At 41.0% G+C, this 24,964-nt stretch overlaps 1 protein-coding gene across 1 annotated transcript; it reads left to right on the top strand.

The window, feature by feature from the left end:
* The first annotated feature begins 880 nt into the window (after positions 1-880).
* Positions 881-18,617, top strand: ino80db (INO80 complex subunit Db). The gene is made up of 10 exons (XM_062997673.1): positions 881-1,122; positions 5,159-5,405; positions 7,170-7,873; positions 7,973-8,075; positions 10,557-10,775; positions 10,907-11,016; positions 12,082-12,215; positions 15,577-15,791; positions 15,871-16,028; positions 17,439-18,617. Exons 2-10 carry the CDS (start codon positions 5,188-5,190, stop codon positions 18,137-18,139), a joined length of 2,562 nt encoding a protein of 853 aa, XP_062853743.1. The 5' UTR covers positions 881-1,122; positions 5,159-5,187; the 3' UTR covers positions 18,140-18,617.
* The last annotated feature ends 6,347 nt before the right edge of the window (positions 18,618-24,964 follow it).

Below are 24,964 nucleotides of genomic sequence, written 5' to 3'. Positions count from 1 at the left end.
CTGGGACTTCTTTATTGTATGCCAGCCTATGGACCTATGCATTTTAGACCTGCTTCAGTGTAGACATTGACAGACAGCTGGGTTCCAACAGCCTTAAATTATGACAAACCAATTTTTTGCTGGTTTACAAATTGGACAACTTGGAATTGGACAGGGATTAGAGTTTGAGTTTCTGTCCTGACTTTGTCGAAAGACCAATGACAGACACTGACCATTTAAGAAACTAGAGGACCAGGCATTGGAATTAAAGGAGATTTTACACAATTAAATTAATAGCATAATCTACTGTATGTATGTTTGACCATGCCTATTAAAAAAAACCCTACAATTAACTTTAAAGAAAAACTCAAACTAGTGTTTGTTTTACCAGTGTGTTCCAATTAATACAAGTATGTAAACTTTTGATTTTTACTGTAAGAGCCACTTTTAACAGGTTAATTGTATTTAAAATGCTGTTCTTGGGCAATATTGTAGTTTCAATAAGGACCCTGTGGGACATGGTAGTTCGTGTACTCCTTACAGCATTGAATGAGTGTGATGAGGATGAAGCTTCCTGCTTAAAAGTTTAAACCAATAAAGCAGAAAACTCAACCCAAACCTAATGTACCATTTTAGCAGAAGTAACGCCATCACCCTGAAGTTTCTGTTCGTGTTTTTATGCTTCATAAGCTCTGAAAAACGAGCTAATACAAAGTTGAATTCCAAAATGGTTGCGGAGGTTGTTGTTGCACTGTCTCTTGTTGTCATGTCCCCCCGGTGCCTGTAGTAGTGCTGTAAGAAGCCTCGATGCTGACACCAAACCAACACCCTCTTCTGCATGCAATCGGCCACTTTTTAATCCAAATAATATACATCTAAATGCGTACAAGTTCGGCGGTAAGTTGCATGCGTTGACGAAATTAGTATATATAAATGGAGAACACCGGCCGAAATACGAGCGTTGCCTAATAGCAAAGGATCGTGTGAAGACAAGGCTGGTTCTGCTAAGGTTAGCAAGCTAAGCTAATCCTGACAGTGCGAGGCTCGTGCAGCACCGGGACTGGAGTAAGCGCGAGGCCGAGTGAGGCGCGTGCTGGAGCGCGTTACTCGTTACGCTGCGCGGGAGGATTAAGCAGGCCGACGGTAATTACAAATTCATTCTAAAAACTAAGTAAAACAGAGTTAGAAAAAATACAACTTAAGTAGAAAATTGATCAAAACAAATTTAACGCGTTTTTGCTTATGTTACGCTTAAAATATGACGACGCTACTTAAATAAAACGAAGATAATTGCTTCAAATGACCGACTATACGTTCTGATAAGTATAAACAAGCACCTCAATAGCAACCACACATCAGAACGTTAGCCCAGTTAAAACGCGTTATTATATTAAAACGTAACGAATTCCACTCAGGTAGCTATATACATTTGTAAGTCGTTTCCGCTTTGCTCGTTTTCCGTGTTTACTCTTCAGTAACCTGATGAAAGAGACTGAACGATGTATGAAGTGTCTCTAATCCTGGCTCTTAAGTATCTGATAAGGCGAGCTGACACTGGATAGATAGAGAGCAGGAGGCGGGAAGTTTTGGCCACCGTCCCCTTCAAACTCTCTTTGCATGCTAAACCTTCTGTTCATTCAGTCGCTGTGCCTCATTGCTGTTCCTTTTATGCTTTTAAACAGTGCTTCTTAAACTTTTTACACCTTGGACCACCCCTGATCAACACAAAACATACGAGTACCACACATAAGTCATTCGACGGAAACACACTTATGTACAGAAGGTCTGAGGTGCTATAAGCTCTTAAAATTTTAATAAAACATGTACATTTGTTCTATGTTACAGCAAGTCCCAAACTGTCCCCCAATGTCACATGAACGGTTGAGGTCAAATGAGGTCTTGCTCATTCTCAGCAAGTATGTCTGATCTACCAGGATTGACACAATTCTTTCTAACATATATCCTGTATTTTAATGCAATAATGCTCATTTTATAAGGTAACAATTACAGTGGTACCTTAAAACTCGACGTCAAACGGATTTTTACCCATAAGGATGTTTGTTTGTTTATTAGGATTTTAACATCATCTTTGGTTACATTCATTTTTTTATATATATATATATTTTTATTTTAACTTTTAAACAACACAGCAAAACATTCTGGATATCAAAGTGTACATAGTCGAAACAAATTACAAAGCAATACCCAGGGGGAAAAAATACAAAGAGTAAAATAATAAAAATAAACATAAATAAACCAAATATAGAAAAGGAATGGTACAGTCACACCTAAAACAGACTGAAGCATGTAGTCCAAATACAAACTTTACAGTCAGAATCTGAATAATTACAGAGAAATCACAAAAAAGGGGGGTTGGGGGTGAATGAACAACCAGCTCAGCTAATTAAGGACAGTCTAATGTAGATATATTTCTAATATGGTCTAAGAAAGGGTCCCAAACTTTGTAAAATTTGCTTACTGAGCCATTCCTAAGATGCCTATTTTTTTCCAGCTTAATTACATAAACAATCTCTCTAATCCACATAGTATGTGAAGGAGGTATAGGTGATTTCCACTTGAGCAATAACAATCTCCTGGCAAGGAGAGTGACAAAAGATGTCAAATCGGCCTCTGTAGATGAAACCAGGGCTGATATAGGAGGTACTCCAAACAAAGCTGTAAGAGCACTGGGCTCAAGAGGTTTTTTCTCACTTTGGTTACATTCATGACAGGAACGGTAGTTACTCATTACACAAAGTTCATCAGTTCACAAGGTTACATCGAACACAGTCTTGGACGATTTAGTATTTCCAATTCACCTCACTTGCATGTCTTTGGACTGTGGGAGGAAACCCGGAGCACCCGGAGGAAACCCACACGGACACGGGGAGAACATGCAAACTCCACACAAGGACCCGGACCACCCCACCTGGGGATCGAACCCAGGACCTTCTTGCTGTGAGGCGACAGTGCTACCCACTTAGCCACCGTGCCACCCACCCATAAGAATGTTTGGGAAATCCGTTAATGCGTTCTGTGGTTCCGTGGAACTGCATATATTTTAAGCTAATGTAAAATAATAGGATTGTTTTTCACACTTATTCACTGAAAATACCTCAAGTATAATATAAAAAACACTGAAATATAATTGAAAAACAAAAATAAAATAAAACCTGCACTTTATCTTTACTTCTTTATTGTTTCCTTATGCTTCTTAATCGTGGAGATGCTTGATCTTGGATTACCTTTTTCCATAGCGAGCTCAGTAATGAGAAGTCACATGAGAAGTGACAAAATCGCTTTAGCGCTGGCTGTGCCATTATTTCCTGTGGAGTGTGGCGGTGCACAAAGCTTAACGTGACTTGTTGTACCAAAACAACGAGCAAGGAATTTCATTAGTGGAGAGAACTTATGAGCAGTAACAATTAAGAGAGGTTTAGCGTTCCAATGTCGTTCTTGCAATACATTGTCACATCAAGCTTTTTTCTACAATAAGCGTTTTAGACTTGGAAAAGCTGATTCTTACAATTTCTCAGAACACCGAGCTATAACACAAGTTTAAAAGTGAAACAGGAGGAAAAAACAGATATGTGTCTGCTTTCAGAGTGAATTTGACGGTTATTCCACACAAATGCAGATTCGTCTCATATGCACACTTTTATGATGTGTTATGGCACCGAACTGAACAAAGCGGCTGTTTATTGTTAATTTAAAATTAAATCGATATATGTTTTTAAAAAAGCCAAATACATTGAGTTTAAGGGAAACGTCGAGTTAAAGGGTACAGATTTCTCCACAAAGTGCGTCGAGTTTCAAAGAATTTGAGTTTAGGGGACGTCGAGTTACAAGGTACCACTGTATTTCTGTAGATATTGAAAACAGGTCTCAGAAATCTTGTGCTTGGGAAACGGTGTGCATGACGACGTGTATTTGGTTGGGGTGGACAATATTCCCAATCGTCTGTTCTGGCATATGTAGCTATACATCATGAGATGCTGGGAGATGTTTTATATAGGTGGGGTTGGCAACTGAATCTAATAGTGTGAAGCAATGCAATTCAAATAGAATAAAAATAATTAAACAAACGTGCATGTGCAAACACACTGGGGGACAGTGGTAGCTCAGTGGTTAAGGTACTGGACTAGTAATCTGAAGGTTGCCGGTTCGAGCCCCACCACTACCAGGCGGCCACTGTTGGGCCCTTGAGCAAGGCCCTTAACCCTCAATTGCTCAAAATAAATTGTGTACAGTCATAATTGTAAGTCGCTTTGGATAAAAGCGTCTGCTAAATGCTGAAAATGTAAATGTAAAATGTAAATGGGACTGAAATGAATAGTCCAAACAAGTAATAACTGTTTGGCAGCAAAGTTACCAACACAACTATTTACTTTCTCCTCGAATAATCAAACCCTTACTGCGTGGTAGCAGTGTTATCAGTTATCTCGTGTCCTACCTGACAGTTTGATTCTCGGCCTTGATTAAGCTTCCAAAAAGGAAAAGTATATTCAATTTTTTATAATAATAAATAATAATAAATGTTTCTGGTGCAATTGGATTACAGTTATGCCTGACAACATCTTTTCAATAAAGTGCTTTTAAGCCACAGCCTGGCACCCTTTAGGTTGTTTTAACCATGAATCCCCTTGACTGGCCAATCTGCTGTTCAAATGATACACTTTAATTAATACATAATAGAAATATCTGCCAATAAAAAGTTAACAATGTAGATTAAGTAAATACCAGCACTAAACTAAATTGGAAGTATTGGGACATTTACACATTACACTTACTTTTACAGATTTTTATAGATTTTATGATATTCCATTCTAAATCCATTGGAATAAATATTAAATCAGTTCCCCCTTTGCAGTTATAACAGCTTCTATTCTTCCAAGAAGGGGGCGTGCTCTTTCAATATTTAATCACATTATAAGAATACACAGAATTATGTTTTTTTTTCCATGAAAGTCTGCAGGGATCTAAGCACTGTGCACACTGTCATTACCTTATAATGTAGCTTGAAGTGGAAACTAATGCATTGACAATTAATTTAAACGTCTGACACATTTTCAGGCGTTTTCAGCATTTACATTTTTAACACATATATTCTGGAGCAGTTGTGTTTTACATGGTAGTTTCCATTGTTTGCTTCTTATCACAGTGGCCTTTTTTTCTGCAGCTAATGTTACAGAGAGGTCCAGCCCTGGGATGTATGAAGGGAAACACATCCATTATTCGGAGGTCGATCGCAAGCCTCTCTGTTCATACAGCCCAAAACTCTGCAAACAGCGCAGGCTTAATGGGTACGCTTTCTGCATCCGCCATGTTCTGGAGGACCAGAGTGCCCCTTTTAGGCAATGTGAATATGTAGCCAAGTACAACAGTCAGCGCTGCACCAACCCCATTCCCAAAACACAGGACCGCAAGTGAGTCTCATTTTGTTTTGTCTTTGTTTGTTGTTAAGCATGTATTTTGTTCAATAAATTGTTAAAATACACAATTTGGATTTTTGAACATCTAATTCCAAAAGCATTAATGTGGAGTTGGCTCTCTTTATTGGTTATAACAGCCTCCACTTTTTTTTTGGGAAGGCTTTCCACAGGACTTTAATGACTGTGGGAATTCATGTCCGTTCAGCTGAAAGAGTTTTTGTAAAATCAGACAGTTATATTGGACAAGTAAAACAATGTTTTTATGGACAGTCAAACTGAAACAGAAAAGGTAATTTGGTAGCTCTGAGATTAAGGTACTCCACTAAATGTAAAAAAGTTGCTGGTTCAAGCCCTACCAATGCCACTGTTGGGCACTTAACAAGCCCCTTAACTCTCAGTTGCTTGAAATGTATTCAGTTAAAAATTGTAAGTCACTTTGGATAAAAGCGTCTGCTAAGTGCTATACACTGATCAGTCATAACATTAAAACCACCTCTTTGTTTCTACACTCGCTGTCCATTTTATCAGCTCCACTTACCATATAGAAGCACTGTAGTTCTACAATTACTGACTGTAGTCCATCTGTTTCACTGCATACTTTTTTAGCCTGCTTTCACCCTGTTCTTCAATGGTCAGGACCCCCACAGGACCACTACAGAGCAGGTATTATTTGGGTGGTGGATCATTCTCAGCCCTGCAGTGACACTGACATGGTGGTGGTGTGTTAGTGTGTGTTGTGCTGGTATGAGTGGATCAGACACAGCAGCGCTGCTGGAGTTTTTAAATACCGTGTCTACTCACTGTCCACACTATTAGACACTCCTACCTAGTTGGTCCACCTTGTAGATGTAAAGTCCGAGACGATCGCTCATCTATTGCTGCTGTTTGAGTTGGTCTTCTTCTAGACCTTCATCAGTGGTCACAGGACGCTGCCCACAGGGCGATGTTGGCTGGATATTGACTAATCTCAGTCCAGCAGGGACAGTGAGGTGTTTAAAAACTCCATCAGCGCTGCTGTGTCTGATCCACTCATACCAGCACAACACACACTAACACACCACCACCATGTCAGTGTCACTGCAGTGCTGAGAATGATCCACCACCCAAGTAATACCTACTCTGTAGTGGTCCTGTGAGAGTCCTGACAATTGAAGAACAGCATGAAAAGGAGGCTCACAAAGCATGCAGAGAAACAGATGGACTACAGTCAGTAATTGTAGAACTACAAAGTGCTCCTATATGGTAAGTGGAGCTGATAAACTGGACAGTGAGTGTAGAAACATGGAGGTGGTTTTAATGTTATGGCTGATCGGGGTAAATTTATACTTCTGACCATGTAGTGTTTTAGACTACATTACACAAATTCAAAATTGTGTTATACTTTGCCTTTTATACTCTGTGTAATATCCATTTTGTGCATCAATCTACACAAAGATTGGAGAACTTGTTGGACAGACAACCATTTCTGCAGTAGCCCATAAATGCTGAAGCCTCAAAGTATTGAAAAATGTACAGTAAAATTTTAGTTTATTTTTTCACTTATATCATGGGCAGTTAATTGTAGCTTGATAAGTATTAATGGCCAATACATTATTCAAAATTAAATCTTCAGTGTTTAAAGGTGAGTGAGTCTGAATACTTTCTAGGAAAGTTTGTAAATGTCAGTGGTCACTGCTCATATATTACCATTATTGTAAACGGGAATAAGATTAAAAACCACTATTTCTTTACCATGCACATTTTTTTGTACTTCACCAGATTTTGCAACAGTCACCTTCAGGTCATGGGAGTTCTGCCTAAAAAAGAAAGAAAGAAGAAACAGGACACTCTTGAATCTTTAGCCCTTAACATCACTGTGCCATCCCTTGCTCTCAAGGCCCCTAATAATCTGGGCCACTTACCCTTGCCTTCACCGTCCTCCCTCGCTTCTCTGCTTCCCTTGGACCCATACTCCTTTATTAAAGTTGATAAAGGTGGTGTAAAGAAAGAAGGTCCTAGCCCAGGGAAGAAAGCCCTGAACTGCCCAGCTCAGAATCAAAAACAGAAAACTAAAGGTCATGCTGTATCCTCAGCCCTATCTCAGCATTTCAGCTTCCACCCTCTGTGTCCTTCTAAACAAACTGTAGCTCCTTCTAAACAAACTCAAGCTCTTTCTCCATCCAAACCCCCACTGACACCAACTTCAACACACATTAAACCTGCATCACAGACATTATGCATGAGAACACCTGTCCCAGTTAGCCATCAGACCTTGATTAGGCCAACTACCACCACCAACCTCAATCCCAAGACCAAGCATGAGCAATGCACAGAGCCCAATCCCTCCAAGAAAGATGTACCCACAACTCCAGGTCGATCAGCATACGGTAAGAGGATGGCTGGGAATCCAGCATGTTTGGTGGAGCTCAACAGATTGATGGAAGAGCAGAGAAGAAGCCAAGAGGATCTAAGGCTTGATTTTGGTGGGTAAATTCTGATCTGTTCCCTCATGGATTACTTGATAGTTTTATGTTTGTTCTTTTCTGTAGAAATTGCATTTAAGCTAATGTTTTGCACTGCAGATCTGGACTGGTCTGAGGACAGTGGAGAGGAGCGAGAGAGCCAGGTGGAGAGACTAGCGTCATCTCAGTATAGGAGTTTACTGGAAAAATGGCATGGAAAAAGGTATTCAGCAGCTAACTTTTGTACCTTAAACGAGAACTCAAATTCACAGTACACAGTGGTATAGAAACTACTACAATATTAGTTTTCTGTCTTACACTTTGGTAGCCTTCAGCAAAAATATAAATTCTCATATATAAAAAGGCACCATTTACCATTCTTAAGGATATAATAAAATAATAAATATGTTTCTATAAAAAGAAACGCACAACATGGACAGGATTAAGGGCACCCTTCCCTTAATACTTGTTTGCACATCCTTTAGCAACAGTGACAGCTTTCATATGTGAGCTTAATCTACTGTAATTCTCTCAAGCTTTAGGTTCCTTTTTCCCATTTCGGCTGTATTTAAAGATTTACAGCTGCATGAGATCAGGACTTATTGCTGACAAATTTAACACATGTAGGACTCATTTTGTTCCACTCAAACCTAGGTTTCTTACACTTCGGAGCACATTTTGCAGTACAGTGGGGCCAAAAAGTATTTAGTCAGCCACTGATTGTGCAAGTTCTCCTACTTAGAAAGATGAGAGAGGTCTGTAATTTTCATCATAGGTACACTTCAACTATGAGAGACAAAATGAGAAAAAAAAAATCCAGGAAATCACATTGTAGGATTTTTAAAGAATTTATTTGTAAATTATGGTGGAAAATAAGTATTTGGTCAATAACAAAAGTTCAACTCAATACTTTGTAACATAACCTTTGTTGGCAATGACAGAGGTCAAACGTTTCCTGTAAGTCTTCACCAGGTTTGCACACACTGTAGCTGGTATTTTGGCCCATTCCTCCATGCAGATCTCCTCTAGAGCAGTGATGTTTTGGGGCTGTCGCTGGGCAACACGGACTCCACAAATTTTCTATGGGGTTTAGGTCTGGAGACTGGCTAGGCCACTCCAGGACCTTGAAATGCTTTTTACGGAACCACTCCTTCGTTGCCCGAGCGGTGTGTTTGGGATCATTGTCATGCTGGAAGACCCAGCCACGTTCCATCTTCAATGCTCTCACTGATGGAAGGAGGTTTTGGCTTAAAATCTCACTATACATGGCCCCGTTCATTCTTCCCTTTACACGGATCAGTCGTCCTGTCCCCTTTGCAGAAAAACAGCCCCAAAGCATGATGTTTCCACCCCCATGCTTCACAGTAGGTATGGTGTTCTTGGGATGCAACTCAGCATTCTTCTTCCTCCAAACACGACGAGTTGAGTTTTTACCAAAAAGTTCCATTTTGGTTTCATCTGACCACATGATATTCTCCCAATCCTCTTCTGGATCATCCATATGCTCTCTGGCAAACTTCAGACGGGCCTGGACATGTACTGGCTTAAGCAGGGGGACACGCCTGGCACTGCAGGATTTGAGTCCCTCTCGGCGTAGTGTGTTACTGATGGTAGCCTTTGTTACTTTGGTCCCAGCTCTCTGCAGGTCATTCATCAGGTCCCTCCATGTAGTTCTGGGATTTTTGCTCACCGTTCTCATGATCATTTTGACCCCACGGGATGAGATCTTGCGTGGGGTCCCAGATCGAGGGAGATTATCAATGGTCTTGTATGTCTTCCATTTTCTTACAATTGCTCCCACAGTTGATTTATTCACACCAACCTGCTTGCCTATTGTAGATTCACTCTTCCCAGCCTGGTGCAGGTCTACAATTTTCTTCCTGGTGTCCTTCGACAGCTCTTTGGTCTTGGCCATGGTTGAGTTTGGAGTCTGACTGTTTGAGGCTGTGGACAGGTGTCTTTTATACAGATAACGAGGTCAAACAGGTGCCATTAATACAGGTAACGAGTGGAGGACAGAAGAGCTTCTTAAAAAAGAAGTTACAGGTCTGTGAGAGCCAGAAATCTTGCTTGTTTGTTATTGACCAAATACTTATTTTCCACCATAATTTACAAATAAATTCTTTAAAAATCCTACAATGTGATTTCCTGGATTTTTTTTTCTCATTTTGTCTCTCATAGTTGAAGTGTACCTATGATGAAAATTACAGACCTCTCTCATCTTTCTAAGTAGGAGAACTTGCACAATCAGTGGCTGACTAAATACTTTTTGGCCCCACTGTATACCTAGTGAAAGGAGAACGCCCACCGATGTGCACAAAATATAACATAGAACGACAAATACTCGCAATACCAAATACAATGGTTGACATTTTTAACAAAACCAAAACAGAAACTCTGATCAATTATTTGAAAAATACAGGACTGATAATACACATCTAGAACTAAACACAGAAAGGACACTAGACAAAGAACATGAATAAACAACCTGAACAAAATCTAGGGACCTATCTTGCCATGAGAATGACCTATGGGTAAACATGGCTTTAAACAACAAACAAACAAACAAACCTGCCGCCACCCTGACCAGGATAAAATGGTGGTAAAACATTAATAATGTATGTATACAGGACCATACTATGCTAGATGTATTGTGGTAAAATACCTCTCACTCCTGTAGCATTGTGTTTGTCTTATCTTACAGTGCTAGTGAGTCTAGTACCCGTGGAGAGCGTCTGGCTGGCTTATGCTCCTATTTGAGATTAAGACACAGATACCTGTGTAAAGAAGAAAGAAGTTTAAGGAGAGAAAGGAAATCACATCACAGCGTTCGTAAAGCTCTGCTTCAAGCAGCCACACGCTACCCTGATGCCACAGCTCGGTTAATTCAGGAGTGCCATCCTCAAATTTCAGCAAGCTCAAGGTGAACCCAGTCACTGTGTCCTATAATAAAATCAAGTAATCTCTGAAGGTTTTCATTAATCTCATTTTGGCTGGATGTGAGGTCTCAGCTGGATTTCAGGTTCCTCATTTAATGTTTGTTTTCCTGTGCAGTTCCGCAGATTCAAAGGCAAGCAGCTCAAACTCAGGACTGTGTGTGGCCCAGATTGATGGTGAAAACTGCACTAATCACTCTTTGCCCTTCACCAGGCACTGCTTCAAACGTATCCTCTCAGAAATATTGTTAAATCCGTACTGGTATATATTGCTTTTATACAATGGTGGAATTTTAGTGTTTTAGATCTGACATTTGAACTTAATGTCTCATAAGCTTGGCATCCATAATGCCTAGTTCACACAACATGATTTGTGCCCTAATTTTTGCTCGCCGTCGCCGACTGGTCGCCACGAGATGTGGCAGCTCGGAAGCAACTCTGCGTTCGCTCGGGGCTCGAAAATCGGCTCTCGATCGCTACGTGTAAACTGTTCAACAACTCAATATTTATTTACCTCCAACTCACTACAGAACAGACAGTCCCTGCTGATCGCGTAGCCCAGTTCTCTCGGATTCATTTATTTTTCCTACTTGCTTTTACGCTGCACATCAGCTCACCAACTTTAATCCCTTGCTTATTGGTAACTTGCATTTTTGGACATGGTATCATTAAACTTTTCATCACTTCTCGTGTGTTTTCGTGACAATGTAGTTTGGGAGACCAGACCAGCGATTCCTCCTGATGGTAGATCGTGTAGTGTGTAATCCCCTATCGATGATCAGTCATGTGGTGTGAAATCCACAACGTCTTAAAAGAACTCCCTATTACAAGAGATCCAGTTGTGTAGTGTGAACTGTACAGTGATCTGACAGCTCCCAAAGTTGTGTAGTGTGAACTTGGCATAAGTCATTTTGCAAATCATGTAACCTAACATGGGTAAGCTTCTCTTCCTCCGTTTCTTTTGGCTGCCATCATATTAGATAATTAGTCTCCATCTTGTCCTGTAATGAACATTCTCCTCTGTCATAGCAGCCACCTGCATGTTTTCTCTCACTGCATCAGAAGCCACCTGCATGTTTTTCTTCACCGCATCCATATCTCTTCTCTTTGGTCTTTTTCTCCTCCTTCTGTATGATGAACATTCCTTCTCCCAACAGTGGCCCAACAGTAGCACAGTTTCCATCGGTTCCCTGCTGGCCAACAGTACTAGTGGCAGTTGTTGTTAACCCAGGTTCACATACACTGTATAATATTTTGTATATTTTGCTGTTGGTCCTTAACGTTTCTACCTAGATATCCTGCAGAGCAGATCACAGCAACTGTTCTCCAGCTGCACTGCACGGTTTGCGGATGGGGCACAGTGTTCTGTCCCAGTCTTTGACATCACACACCAGACGCCACTCTGCGAGGAGCATGCCAAGAAAATGGTATGTTTTTTTTTTTCACCTTACCTAATCCACTTACAAATCTTGGTGGATAAAGGGTTAATAAACGTATACAGCTGGATCAAAAGGTCTATCCTGAACAAGTCAGTTTAGATTTGTAGTGAGCGCGGTCTATTACAGACATCCCAAGTCTCCCGGAAGTTCCGGGAGTCTCCCGCATATACATAGCGGCTCCCTGATGCCCGCGAGTCAGATAAAATCTCCTGAATCTAGAACAAGTGGTCAAGAGCGAACGCACACGCAGGCGACACAGACTTTATTCCCGATTGCGTATTAACTCTGTTATCTGATATACAATCTAGCGCACTGTGTAGGGAACATAATTAATTATGTAATACACTATGTAGTGCACTATGTAAGAAACACAAATCATCATCTAGTTATACCTTCTAGTGCACTATGTAGGGAACATAAATCCGCTATCTGATATACAATTTAGTGCACTATGTAGGGAACCTAAATCTGTTAACTAATACGCTACCTAAAGCATTATGTAAGAAACATAAGTCTATTATCTAGTACACAATCTAGTGCACTATGTAGGGAACATAAATCTATTATCTTTCACACTATCTAGTGCACTATGTAAGGAACACAAATCATCATCTAGTTATACCTTCTAGTGCACTATGTAGGGAACATAAATTCATATCTAAAATACTATCTAGTGCACTATGTAGGGAACATAAATCTGTTATCTGATATACAATTTTGTGCACTCTGTAGGGAACCTAAATCTGTTAACTAATACGAATTAATAGAATTCCCACCCCTTGTCTGGGGGTACCTCCCTGAAATGAGTTTTTGCAACTTGGGATGTCTGCTATTATAGCTTTAATAATATTGGTCTGTCATTTTCTACTCGGACTGTTTAGACACGATTCATTTAAAATATAGGTCCGTCCCATCGTTGCAAAGCATGTGGTTTTCTCTGCTTTACAGCCAGGTCAGCTTGAGGAAACTTAAAATACACTGAATGGCTAAAAGTAGCCTCCAGTCATCTGTAAAAGCTTTTAGCAAGATTTTGCAGTTCTTTTATGAAAAGTTGTGCTCATTAAGTCCAAAGAGCATATGTGATGCCTGGCACTGATGTCTGGCACCTCAAAGGTGTTCATCCCAAATGAAAGCGTGTGTTTGAGAGCATGCGTAATTATAAGCTTGTGTGTGAGAGAGAGTGAGAGAGCATGAGTGTGTGTGCATTAGAACGTGTGAGTCTGAGTGATTAAGAGAACCTGACCAGAATGAAGGGGTTATAAATAATGATTTGAGGTGATAACATACAAACAACTGGCCTACAGACACTGACTTATGACTTCATTGTTTATCCGTAAATGCCTATCAGGTGTTTACCTGCCTTTTTATTTTTACGTTAGTATGTACTAACAAACTAGCAACCAGACCCTGCCTCCTCAGAATACAAACACCCAATTAAAGATACAACAGTGCTCTTTAATTGCCAGTTTCCTTCATAAGTAAAAATAAACACAACCAGAGGTACATTTTGATACCAGATGCTGCATCAGACTGACACGCTTAACACACTCCTGCCAAAAACCTGTACCAAATACACAACCAGAGAAACATTTTGATCATGTACATTTTAAAACCGGATGCTGCATTAGACAGACACACTTAACACACTCCTGCCAAAAACCTGTAATACCTGCCAAATACCTGTTTCTGTCAAACACATACTAAGTGTTCTAAATACGAAAAGGAACGATAACCTCTAGCCATACGATACTGAAATGGTTCTCAATTTCTTGACAAAACCTGGTTTAAAAAAGCACATTTAAAGAGTAACATACAATGCCTGGCCAAAAAAAGGACACCACCTGGATTTAACTAAGCAAATAGGTAAGAGCCTCCCATTGGATAATTACTGCATGGGTGATTATGTTTCAGCTGGCAACAAGTTATTTAACCCTAACTGATGCAGTGAGTAGCTTCTCATTTGTTAAACAACCATGTGGAAAGACACATCCTGTGGTCGTGGAAAAGATGTTAATCTGTTTCAGAAGAGTCAAATTATTGGCATGCATCAAGCAGAGAAAACATCTAAGGAAATTGCTGAAACTACTAAAATCGGGTTAAGAACTGTCCAACGCATTATTAAAAAGTGGAAGGACAGTGGGGAAACATCTTCGAGGAAGGAATGTGGTCGGAAAAAAATCTTGAATGATTGTGATCGGCGATCACTTAAACATTTGGTGAAATCAAATGGTAGAAAAACTACAGTAGAACTCAGTGATATGTTTAATAGTGAAAGTAAGAGCAGTAAGAGCCTTAAGAAAACCACTTGTCAGTGAGGCTAACCGGCAAAAACGGCTTCAATTTGCTAGAGAGCATAAAGATTGGACTCTGGAGCAATGAAAGAAGGTCATGTGGTCTGATGAGTCCAGATTTACCCTGTTTCAGAGTGATGGGCGCATCAGGGTAAGAAGAGAGGCGGCTGACGTGATGCACCCATCATGCCTAGTGCCTACCGTACAAGCCTGTGGGGGCAGTGCTATGATCTGGGGTTGCTGCAGTTGGTCAGGTCTAGGTTCAGCAACGTTATGTGCCCAAAGAATGAGGTCAGCTGACTACCTGAATATACTGAACGACCAGGTTATTCCATCAATGGATTTTTTCTTCCCTGATGACACGGGCATATTCCAAGATGACAATGCCAGGATTAATCGGGCTCAAATTGTGAAAGAGTGGTTCAGGGAGCATGAGACATCATTTTCACACATGGATTGGCCACCACAGAGTCCAGACCTGAACCCCATTGAGAATCTTTGGGATGTGGAGAAGACTTTGTGCAGTGGTCCAAATCTCCCATCATCAATACAAGATCTCAGGGAAAAATTAATGCAACTCTGGACAGAAATAAATGTTGTGACATTGCAGAAGCTTGTGGAAACGATGCCACAGCGAATGCGTGCCGTAATCAAAGCTAAAGGCGCTCCAACCAAATATTAGAGTGTGTGACCTTTTTTTTGGCCAGGCAGTGTATTAAACAGTGCTTGGCATGGACTATAGACTGACCTGTTAGATTAGAATTGCCTAGAAATCCTTCGTGCTGTGAACACTGTGTAAACATGTCATAAAACAACCAAATAAATAAAGAAACCAATGTGCAGTTTACATAGTTCTTCTTTACACTTTGTCATTCAAACTGTAGCACTGTTCTTTAATTTTTCTCCCTTGAGTAAATGACACATTTCACTCCTTAGTTGTTGCCTTAAAGACAAAATCTGCTACATTTGAATGCCATGTTTTGCATGATTTTAATATGTATATAGGTATGTATATTTTGTCTGTTTTGATGGTGTGCACTCTGTGTCATATGGCGCAGGATAATTTCCTTCGTGGAGATGTCAGTCGCAGAACGTACCATCACCAACAGCAGCTGCAGCAGCGGAGGCGGTTGAAAAAAGCCAAACTTCCCACTATAAGCAAAAAACACAAGAAGAAGGGTTCGAAATCAGCAGTACGCCAGCCTAAGAAGCCTGTTCCTCCTGCGGAGCCCCAGGGCAACCTGTGCCTCCCCACACAGCCCACTGGCATTAGGTAAATTATCTGATACTTTGCTTGTGTCTATGTGTGTTTGTGTGTTCCCTTTGATCTACAATTTTACCTACATTTGCAGGAGTCCCCTGACACCAGATCTAAGTGCTGATGAGCTGCCCGATGACCTCACTAGTGACATCAGTGACATTCCTCATGACCTGGAACTGAATCAGGAGGACTTCTCAGATGTTTTGTCCAGATTCCCAGATGATCTGCAGGATTTTGATCTGTTTGAAGGTAACAAGGGAGATTAATATGTTATTTGCTTTATTACACAGTTATATAAGTAGCATTCAAAATTGTAATTTCAAAATTAAGCAGATTTAAATATGTGTTTATTTCGATACATGCATCAATGTGATGCTTCTGTTTGGTTTTAAGAAAATCTGCAACAAATCCATCTCTTTGTGGTCTGGTCTCATGGAAAGATTAAGTAATTAAAAAAAGTAAATAAATAGCTAGTAACATAGTGGGATAAATGTGGATAAGCATATTAAGTAAATCAGGAAAAGTAAAGTCAATTTTTGGGATGTAGAGGAATCCCAGTATCTAAATCACCTGTAAAAGATGAACTGTATTTAAAAGTATGTGGACAGACACTTGTGTGGTGCAGCGGTCTAATGTGCTGGCAGACCACTGAGGAGTGTCTAACCTAAGTTCAAATCTTAGGAGAGCCACTAACCTGTGTCCACATAAACACAATTAGCCCTATTTGAAGGAGGGATGGTCAGACAGGGTCTTTTTCCCACTGCCTCTCCAGTATGCAATCTCTAGGGCTGGTCCGGGCACCCATGTGGAGTGGTGGAGGAGTCACATAGAGCTTATCGTGGCTCTTTCTGACAGCCCAACACTGGCTGATGATGATAATAAGTGGCTGGCAACCGGGCGTGTGTCAAAGAGGGCACATAATGATCTATAGCTTTTTTTTTTTTGCCAAAACGGAGGTAGTGCAAGCAGCAGTAAAGTTGCAATTGGGAATTTCAAATTACTAGATTGGGAGAAAAAAGAATGTGGATAACTGACTATGAGCTTGTTGGACATTTAATTTCTTAGGATATCATCCGGTGGGATTGGCTGACTTGACAGCACTTCTTTTATTAGAAAGAAGTGCTATCAAGTTACCCAGTCTCACCGGATACACAATATTTGCTCAATGAAACATAAAAGAAAGAATGTGGCCAGGGAAAGAATGAGCTAATATTTCACAATGGCAGTGTGGCAATTTCAATGTGCAAAATCTTTTTGACCTGTAAAGCAGTGTGTATTTTGGCAAATCCAAAAATTAAAGCATGGTGGTTGGGTATTCGCAGTCAGGGTGAGGCACATGACAGTCTGTGCTCGCCTTGGCCAGCCTGGGGGTGGTACAAGCAGCAAGAGAATTGCAGTTGGGGAATTGGCATTTGATTAGATTAGAAGAAATATGGGAAGAAATGCAAAAAGCCAATCTTAGCTTCTTAAATAAAAAAATAAAAAAAAGATTTGTTTATGTATCAAGACTTAAAATTTCTTGTCAAATTGATATGAATCCATGGTGTTAAAAATCGTTTATGTGGAAGTAGGAGTTTGGGGGGAGTTAATACATTGTATGTATTGTGCCTTCTGGGCTGGTAGGATGAGTTCAGTATGATCACAGTGTTGTGTTTACAGGTAAGTCCAGTGAGCTTTTACCCACGTCTGAGGAAGCGGAGGAGCTGGTGCGTGTCCTGCAGGACATGGGCACCTACCCAGAATCGCTGGCATGCTTGAGCAGCATGGTTGAGCTTGGCCCGGTGGAAGGCTCAGACTGTCGAGGGATGGAGGGAGGCGTCATAGACCTCCTCGGCACCCCTCTGTCAGCCGAGACTCTTTCTAATCTGGAGCTTGATCCTAGCCTGCTTCCAATCACAGATGATGCCTTCTCTCCTTCTCCTAACTCCTCATCTTTTTCTCAAATTTCCATGCGGGACAGCACACACTCACAGAGACCTCAGTTGGCGCACACAGATGACCCCAAAGATGAACTTGACGACATTTCTCATGGCTCCTGGGGTGTCCTGGCTTTGCCTCTCAGCGACTCGACACAACTCCATAGTCTCATCGGCTCAGAAGGCCTGCTCATGTCTACGTCCTTGTCCACCCCACCTACACCCATGCCGACCGCCCCCTGTCAACCCACCACCACTCTTTCTGCACTTCCTGAGAGCAGCCTGACCATTCCAATTACTTCATCCGCTTCCTCGCCCCGAGCTGACTTTTGGTTAAGCGGGCAGCTGAAACACACTTTGCCCTCACTGTTCAGCCACTGTGGAATTCCAGCTGACCTGCAGCCTCACCACAGCACACCAGCGCCCACCATGGACCAGACCTGAGTCGCTATTTGGAATGCGTACACATGTACATTTTTCAGTATTCAGGAAAGGCTTCAATTTTATAACACACGGGTTCTTTGGTTTCCTGACTTCTCCTAATTATTTCTTACTCGCACATCCAATAGCAATAAGGAACCCCACTTGGGATATGTTTTCTATTCTATTCAAAATCAAACATAGCGCATCAAATGAGATGGATTTTAGCGAATTAGGTATAACACTTGTATTCTTATATACGTATTTAATATATTTATAGTGATATGCACAGCTAGTTTTATGGATGAAGTGTTGTTTACTGGTGAAAATTTGGTTACTTGTGTAGAAATGATATAAAATGGTTATGTGATAGAGAAACATGATGTGCAAATGTTTTAAGTAGGGGTGTAACAATACATCTTAACACAAAGGGCAAAATGTCACAGTGGGTATTGTGGAGGTGTAAGGCAGGTATGAATTGAGGTAGATGTCGATATGAACTGTTTAGCCATCAGAAGAAATCAACAAAACCGACAGCAGTATGAGTCTGCAGGGGTTAATTTGGCTCAAAACATGCTAAAACATTTCTTAGCTCATTTGTTTTGAATGTTGTTGCTTTTCTTTTGATATCTTGTAGACTTTTCAATGTACCAAAACAAAAACCAAACTGCTTGGTATGTGTGCATTTCTGACTTTACCAAAGCAACCTAGAGCTGATACAAGATACAATTTAGGCAGCTAAGCATGAAGGGCCTCGCTCAAGAGCTCAGCAGCAGCATCTTGGCACTGGTGGTGCTTTAACCATTTCATGACTAGTAATTTCATGACTGAGAATTCACAGCTCAGTCACAGTACTGGCCTTGCAGTGCCTATAAGGGATGTGTTCTAGAGAGCACATTCTGCCCAAGTACTGTGCATTTTGTTGACATCGCTACGGTTCAGTCTTATTAGTTGGAAAAGGGGGTGAAATTGGTTTGTGCAGGAAATAATTTACTACACTCAATTTCATACATATTCCCAAAATATGTGGTAATATTTTAATGCAGGTAACTAGAAACATGTTTTCTTTTACTTTTGTATACAAGTTTATGAAGGTAGGAGGGAATGTCCATTGCTTTGCTTCCCAAATTAAAAATAATATGCTATTTTTTGGAAATTGGTTTTAATTCTTGTAAAACGAATCAAAATATTTTTGAAACAAGTGTATTGTTCCACCCCAAGTTATCACAGATGTTTCAGTCGTCCCTTCTCGTCCTGTATTGATAAAATGGTCATTTTGGCAGGTGGTGCTTTTTGTAGTTGTCTAGCAGTTGGGTTCTGCTTTTATTGTGTCATTGGAGGTTTGAAAGGTTTTCATAATCAATGTGTTATTAAAAAGATGAACATTTACATAAGCTGAGGAGGTTATATATAATTATGCTTTAACTGCTCATGTCATCAATGTTACATGCTGCGTCTGTAGTATAACACTGATGCCAGTTCCCATATCTTTGGATATTCATGTATGTTTTTAAGTTACTGAAGTCGCTTGCCGATTGGGGTGTCATGAGACTTTTTCTCAATGCTGTTTGTGAATGCGGATTCACTAACAGTCACCTGCAACATTATATTAATAGGAAGCACCTCTTGAATAGTTTGTATTTGGATGTTGAAGCCAGTTTTTTTTCAGGGATATAAGATGCAGAGGTTCATGTCACAGTCTGCACAAGGTTTGATGCTTTAATCTGGTGATCAAGAGGGACATGAAATATGCTTCACTTTATCCTGGTCTCCAAAAACATTATTGAATCACTTTAATAGTTGGAGTAACTATAGAGACAATAGCATCATAGAATATAGGCACATAGTCAAGAAAGGGTCTGTTGCAAAGCAGCCATTGAACCTATAACTATTACCATATGGCTGACCATACCGTTATTAGTCCCTGACTTTATTTAACAGTTTGAAGCAGACATTGGGAATCTGTACAGATGTAGGATTTGGTAAATATCGATTAATCAGGGATCCAGGTTTTGCGCTTAACCTTTCCAAATGACTGCATTGAATTCCAGCTTTGTGAAGCTAATGACATACAGTTTTTGTTATGCTTATTTAAGTCTGTAGCTCTTTTTTTGGAGGGGTGGGTGGGGTTATTTTGTAGCACCCTCTTTTTGCACTGCTTGGAATGCATGTTGTCTCATGTTGCTTTAAAATCTGACATATCCAACTGCTAACTGTCATAGATTGTTAAAGCTAATGTGTGCTGTTAATTGGCAATCAGCCTCATAGAACTGAACTATGCCACTGTGTTTGTAATTGTAATTGTCACTTCAGAATCAGGCTCCTTTTTCATGTGTTCAACTCCAATTGCAAGGCACTGTTCAGTTTCTGAAGTGAACAGAAAGGCAGTAATATAAACTGGGACCAAAAATGTATACACCCTTCAACAAAAGAAAAACCTGTGTAAAAGTTAATTGTAATACTAAGTTTATACAGGCATCAAGAGATGAATGTCACCGTTGATTATCATGCTATTGCTACTGTAATTCGATTCACCTTCAAAAAAGTCCATAGATATCTTCTATTAAAGTGTGTATACATTTTTGACCCTCTGTATAAGACAGTAGTTCAAGCTGGCCTGCCAGTGTTTCAGATATTAGTGCTTTTATACGTGTCCATAATAGTATGTTGTTCCTGCATTGAAAGAGAAGCTGGCATAGATATGTTTTTGTACATGTATTCACTGAATGTATTAAACTACATAGAGGTTTGCTATAACCTAACACAATTTTATTGCACCCCTTTGCTTTGTGAAAGGTATTTTTATGTATTGATGTCTATTTTTTGTTACTAAATTGAGTGGATGTTGGTACAGGTATGTGTATGTGAAATGAGTGAATTAAAACTGCTATGACCAGGAATGAGCTTGTGATGTTTGATGGCCAGCAATGTGCAATAATAAATAGTATGTAGTACTGCCAGAACAACATTGTGCATAGTTCAGAACTATGAGCACTCAAGCCTAACATAAATATGAATACATACATACCTGTGTGTGTGTGTGTGTACGTGTGTAGGGGGGTATTTATTTATTTATACACTTTATGACCAGAAGTATTTGGATACTTGACCATAAGCTTGTTGGACATCCCATTGCAATCGTTTTAGCTGTAACAGCAGCCACTCTTCTGAGAAGAGGCTGGGCACTGATGTTGGTCAAGAAAGCCTCAATTGATGTTCCATTAGATTCCAGAGCCGTTCAGGGGGGCTCGGGCCACTATTTAAACCAAGGTTTTCTTCATGTCCATAGATCTTTCTTTGTGCACATTGGCACATTCATGCTGGACAGGGCCTTCTCTAAACTGTTTCTGCATTAGAGCATATAGCATATAATTTCCATTGTGTAGTACCCAATTACACCAGCAATTGGTGTGGCTGAAGCACAGTGTCTGAGACACAATATATACACAATATACAGTGTATCACAAAAGTGAGTACACCCCTCACATTTCTGCAGATATTTAAGTATATCTTTTCATGGGACAACACTGACAAAATGACACTTTGACACAATGAAAAGTAGTCTGTGTGCAGCTTATATAACAGTGTAAATTTATTCTTCCCTCAAAATAACTCGATATACAGCCATTAATGTCTAAACCACCGGCAACAAAAGTGAGTACACCCCTAAGAGACTACACCCCTAAATGTCCAAATTGAGCACTGCTTGTCATTTTCCCTCCAAAATGTCATGTGATTTGTTAGTGTTACTAGGTCTCAGGTGTGCATAGGGAGCAGGTGTGTTCAATTTAGTAGTACAGCTCTCACACTCTCTCATACTGGTTACTGAAAGTTCCAACATGGCACCTCATGGCAAAGAACTCTCTGAGGATCTTAAAAGACGAATTGTTGCGCTACATGAAGATGGCCAAGGCTACAAGAAGATTGCCAACACCCTGAAACTGAGCTGCAGCACAGTGGCCAAGATCATTCAGCATTTTAAAAGAGCAGGGTCCACTCAGAACAGACCTCGCGTTGGTCGTCCAAAGAAGCTGAGTGCACGTGCTCAGTGTCACATCCAACTGCTGTCTTTGAAAGATAGGCGCAGGAGTGCTGTCAGCATTGCTGCAGAGATTGAAAAGGTGGGGGGTCAGCCTGTCAGTGCTCAGACCATACGCCGCACACTACATCAAATTGGTCTGCATGGCTGTCACCCCAGAAGGAAGCCTCCTCTGAAGTCTCTACACAAGAAAGCCCGCAAACAGTTTGCTGAAGACATGTCAACAAAGGACATGGATTACTGGAACCATGTCCTATGGTCTGATGAGACCAAGATTAATTTGTTTGGTTCAGATGGTCTCAAGCATGTGTGGCGGCAATCAGGTGAGGAGTACAAAGATAAGTGTGTCATGCCTACAGTCAAGTATGGTGGTGGGAATGCCATGGTCTGGGGCTGCATGAGTGCAGCAGGTGTTGGGGAGTTACATTTCATTGAGGGACACATGAACTCCAATATGTACTGTGAAATACTGAAGCAGAGCATGATCCCCTCCCTCCGGAAACTGGGTCGCAGGGCAGTGTTCCAGCATGATAATGACCCCAAACACATTGAAGATTGATTTATTGAAGAGGCTGAGGGTAAAGGTGATGGACTGGCCAAGCATGTCTCCAGACCTAAACCCAATAGAACATCTTTGGGGCATCCTCAAGCGGAAGGTGGAGGAGCGCAAAGTCTCGAATATCCGCCAGCTCCGTGATGTCGTCATGGAGGAGTGGAAAAGCATTCCAGTGGCAACCTGTGAAGCTCTGGTAAACTCCATGCCCAGGAGAGTTAAGGCAGTTCTGGGAAATAATGGTGGCCACACAAAATATTGACACTTCAGGAACTTTCACTAAGGGGTGTACTCACTTTTGTTGCCAGTGGTTTAGACATTAATGGCTGTATATTGAGTTATTTTGAGGGAAGAATAAATTTACACTGTTATATAAGCTGCACACAGACTACTTTTCATTGTGTCAAAGTGTCATTTTGTCAGTGTTGTCCCATGAAAAGATATACTTAAATATCTGCAGAAATGTGAGGGGTGTACTCACTTTTGTGATACACTGTATATACACTGCTCAAAAAAAATATTGTTTTGGGTACAATTCTCTCATACTGGCCACTGGATATTCAACATGGCACCTCATGGCAAAGAACTCTCTGAGGATGTGAGAAATAGAATTGTTGCTCTCCACAAAGATGGCCTGGGCTATAAGAAGATTGCTAACACCCTGAAACTGAGCTACAGCATGGTGGCCAAGGTCATACAGCGGTTTTCCAGGACAGGTTCCACTCGGAACAGGCTTCGCCAGGGTCGACCAAAGAAGTTGAGTCCACGTGTTCGGCGTCATATCCAGAGGTTGGCTTTAAAAAATAGACACATGAGTGCTGCCAGCATTGCTGCAGAGGTTGAAGACGTGGGAGGTCAGCCTGTCAGTGCTCAGACCATACTCAACTCGGTCTGCATGGTCGTCATCCCAGAAGGAAGCTGACGCACAAGAAAGCCCGCAAACAGTTTGCTGAAGACAAGCAGTCCAAGAACATGGATTACTGGAATGCCCTGTGGTCTGACGAGACCAAGATAAACTTGTTTGGCTCAGATGGTGTCCAGCATGTGTGGCGGCACCCTGGTGAGAAGTACCAAGACAACTGTATCTTGCCTACAGTCAAGCATGGTGGTGGTAGCATCATGGTCTTGGGCTGCATGAGTGTTGCTGGCACTGGGGAGCTGCAGTTCATTGAGGGAAACATGAATTCCAACATGTACTGTGACATTCTGAAACAGAGCATGATCCCCTCCCTTCGAAAACTGGGCCTCATGGCAGTTTTCCAACAGGATAACGACCCCAAACACAACCTCCAAGATGACAACTGCCTTGCTGAGGAAGCTGAAGGTAAAGGTGATGGACTAAACCCAATTGAGCACCTGTGGCGCATCCTCAAGTGGAAGGTGGAGGAGTTCAAGGTGTCTAACATCCACCAGCTCCGTGATGTCATCATGGAGGAGTGGAAGAGGATGCCAGTAGCAACCTGTGCAGCTCTGGTGAATTCCATGCCCAGGAGGGTTAAGGCAGTGCTGGATAATAATGGTGGTCACACAAAATATTGACACTTTGGGCACAATTTGGACATGTTCACTGTGGGGTGTACTCACTTATGTTGCCAGCCATTTAGACATTAATGGCTGTGTGTTGAGTTATTTTCAGAAGACAGTAAATCTACACTGTTATACAAGTTGTACACTGACTACTCTAAGTTATATCCAAGTTTCATCTCTATAGTGTTGTCCCATGAAAAGATATAATGAAATATTTGCAGAAATGTGAGGGGTGTACTCACTTTTGTGATACACTGTATATACACACTGATCAGCCATAATATAACGAAACCACCTTCTTGTTTCTACACTCGCTGTCCATGTTATCAGCTCCACTTACCATATAGCAGCATTTTGAAGTTCTACAATTACTGACTGTAGTCCATCTATTTCTCTACATACCTTTTTAGCCTGCTTTCACCCTGTTCTTCAATGGTCAGGACCACCACAGAGCAGGTATTATTTGGGTGTTGGATCATTCTCAGCCTTGCAGTGACTGGATCAGACACAGCAGCGCTGCTGGAGTTTTTAAATACCGTGCCCACTCACTGGACACTCCTACCTAGTTGGTCCACCTTGTAGATGTTAAGTCAGAGACGATCACTCATCTATTGCTGCAGTTTGGGTTGGTCATCTTCTAGACCTTCATCAGTGGTCACAGGACGCTGCCCATGGGGCGCTGTTGGCTGTATATATTTTTGGTTGGTGGACTATTCTCACTCTAGCAGTG

Source organism: Trichomycterus rosablanca, chromosome 6 (assembly GCF_030014385.1).
Source record: "Trichomycterus rosablanca isolate fTriRos1 chromosome 6, fTriRos1.hap1, whole genome shotgun sequence".
Lineage (NCBI taxonomy): Eukaryota > Metazoa > Chordata > Actinopteri > Siluriformes > Trichomycteridae > Trichomycterus > Trichomycterus rosablanca.
Note: the sequence above shows the minus strand (reverse complement) of the source record. Positions and strands in the feature narration are given on the sequence as shown.

Coding starts and splice junctions, on each gene's coding strand:
- ino80db (XM_062997673.1), top strand. CDS start 5,188: ATGTATGAAGGGAAACACATCCATTATTCGGAGGTCGATCGCAAGCCT. Junction 5,406..7,169: donor CCCAAAACACAGGACCGCAA/GTGAGTCTCATT, acceptor GTACTTCACCAG/ATTTTGCAACAGTCACCTTC. Junction 12,216..15,576: donor AGGAGCATGCCAAGAAAATG/GTATGTTTTTTT, acceptor CATATGGCGCAG/GATAATTTCCTTCGTGGAGA.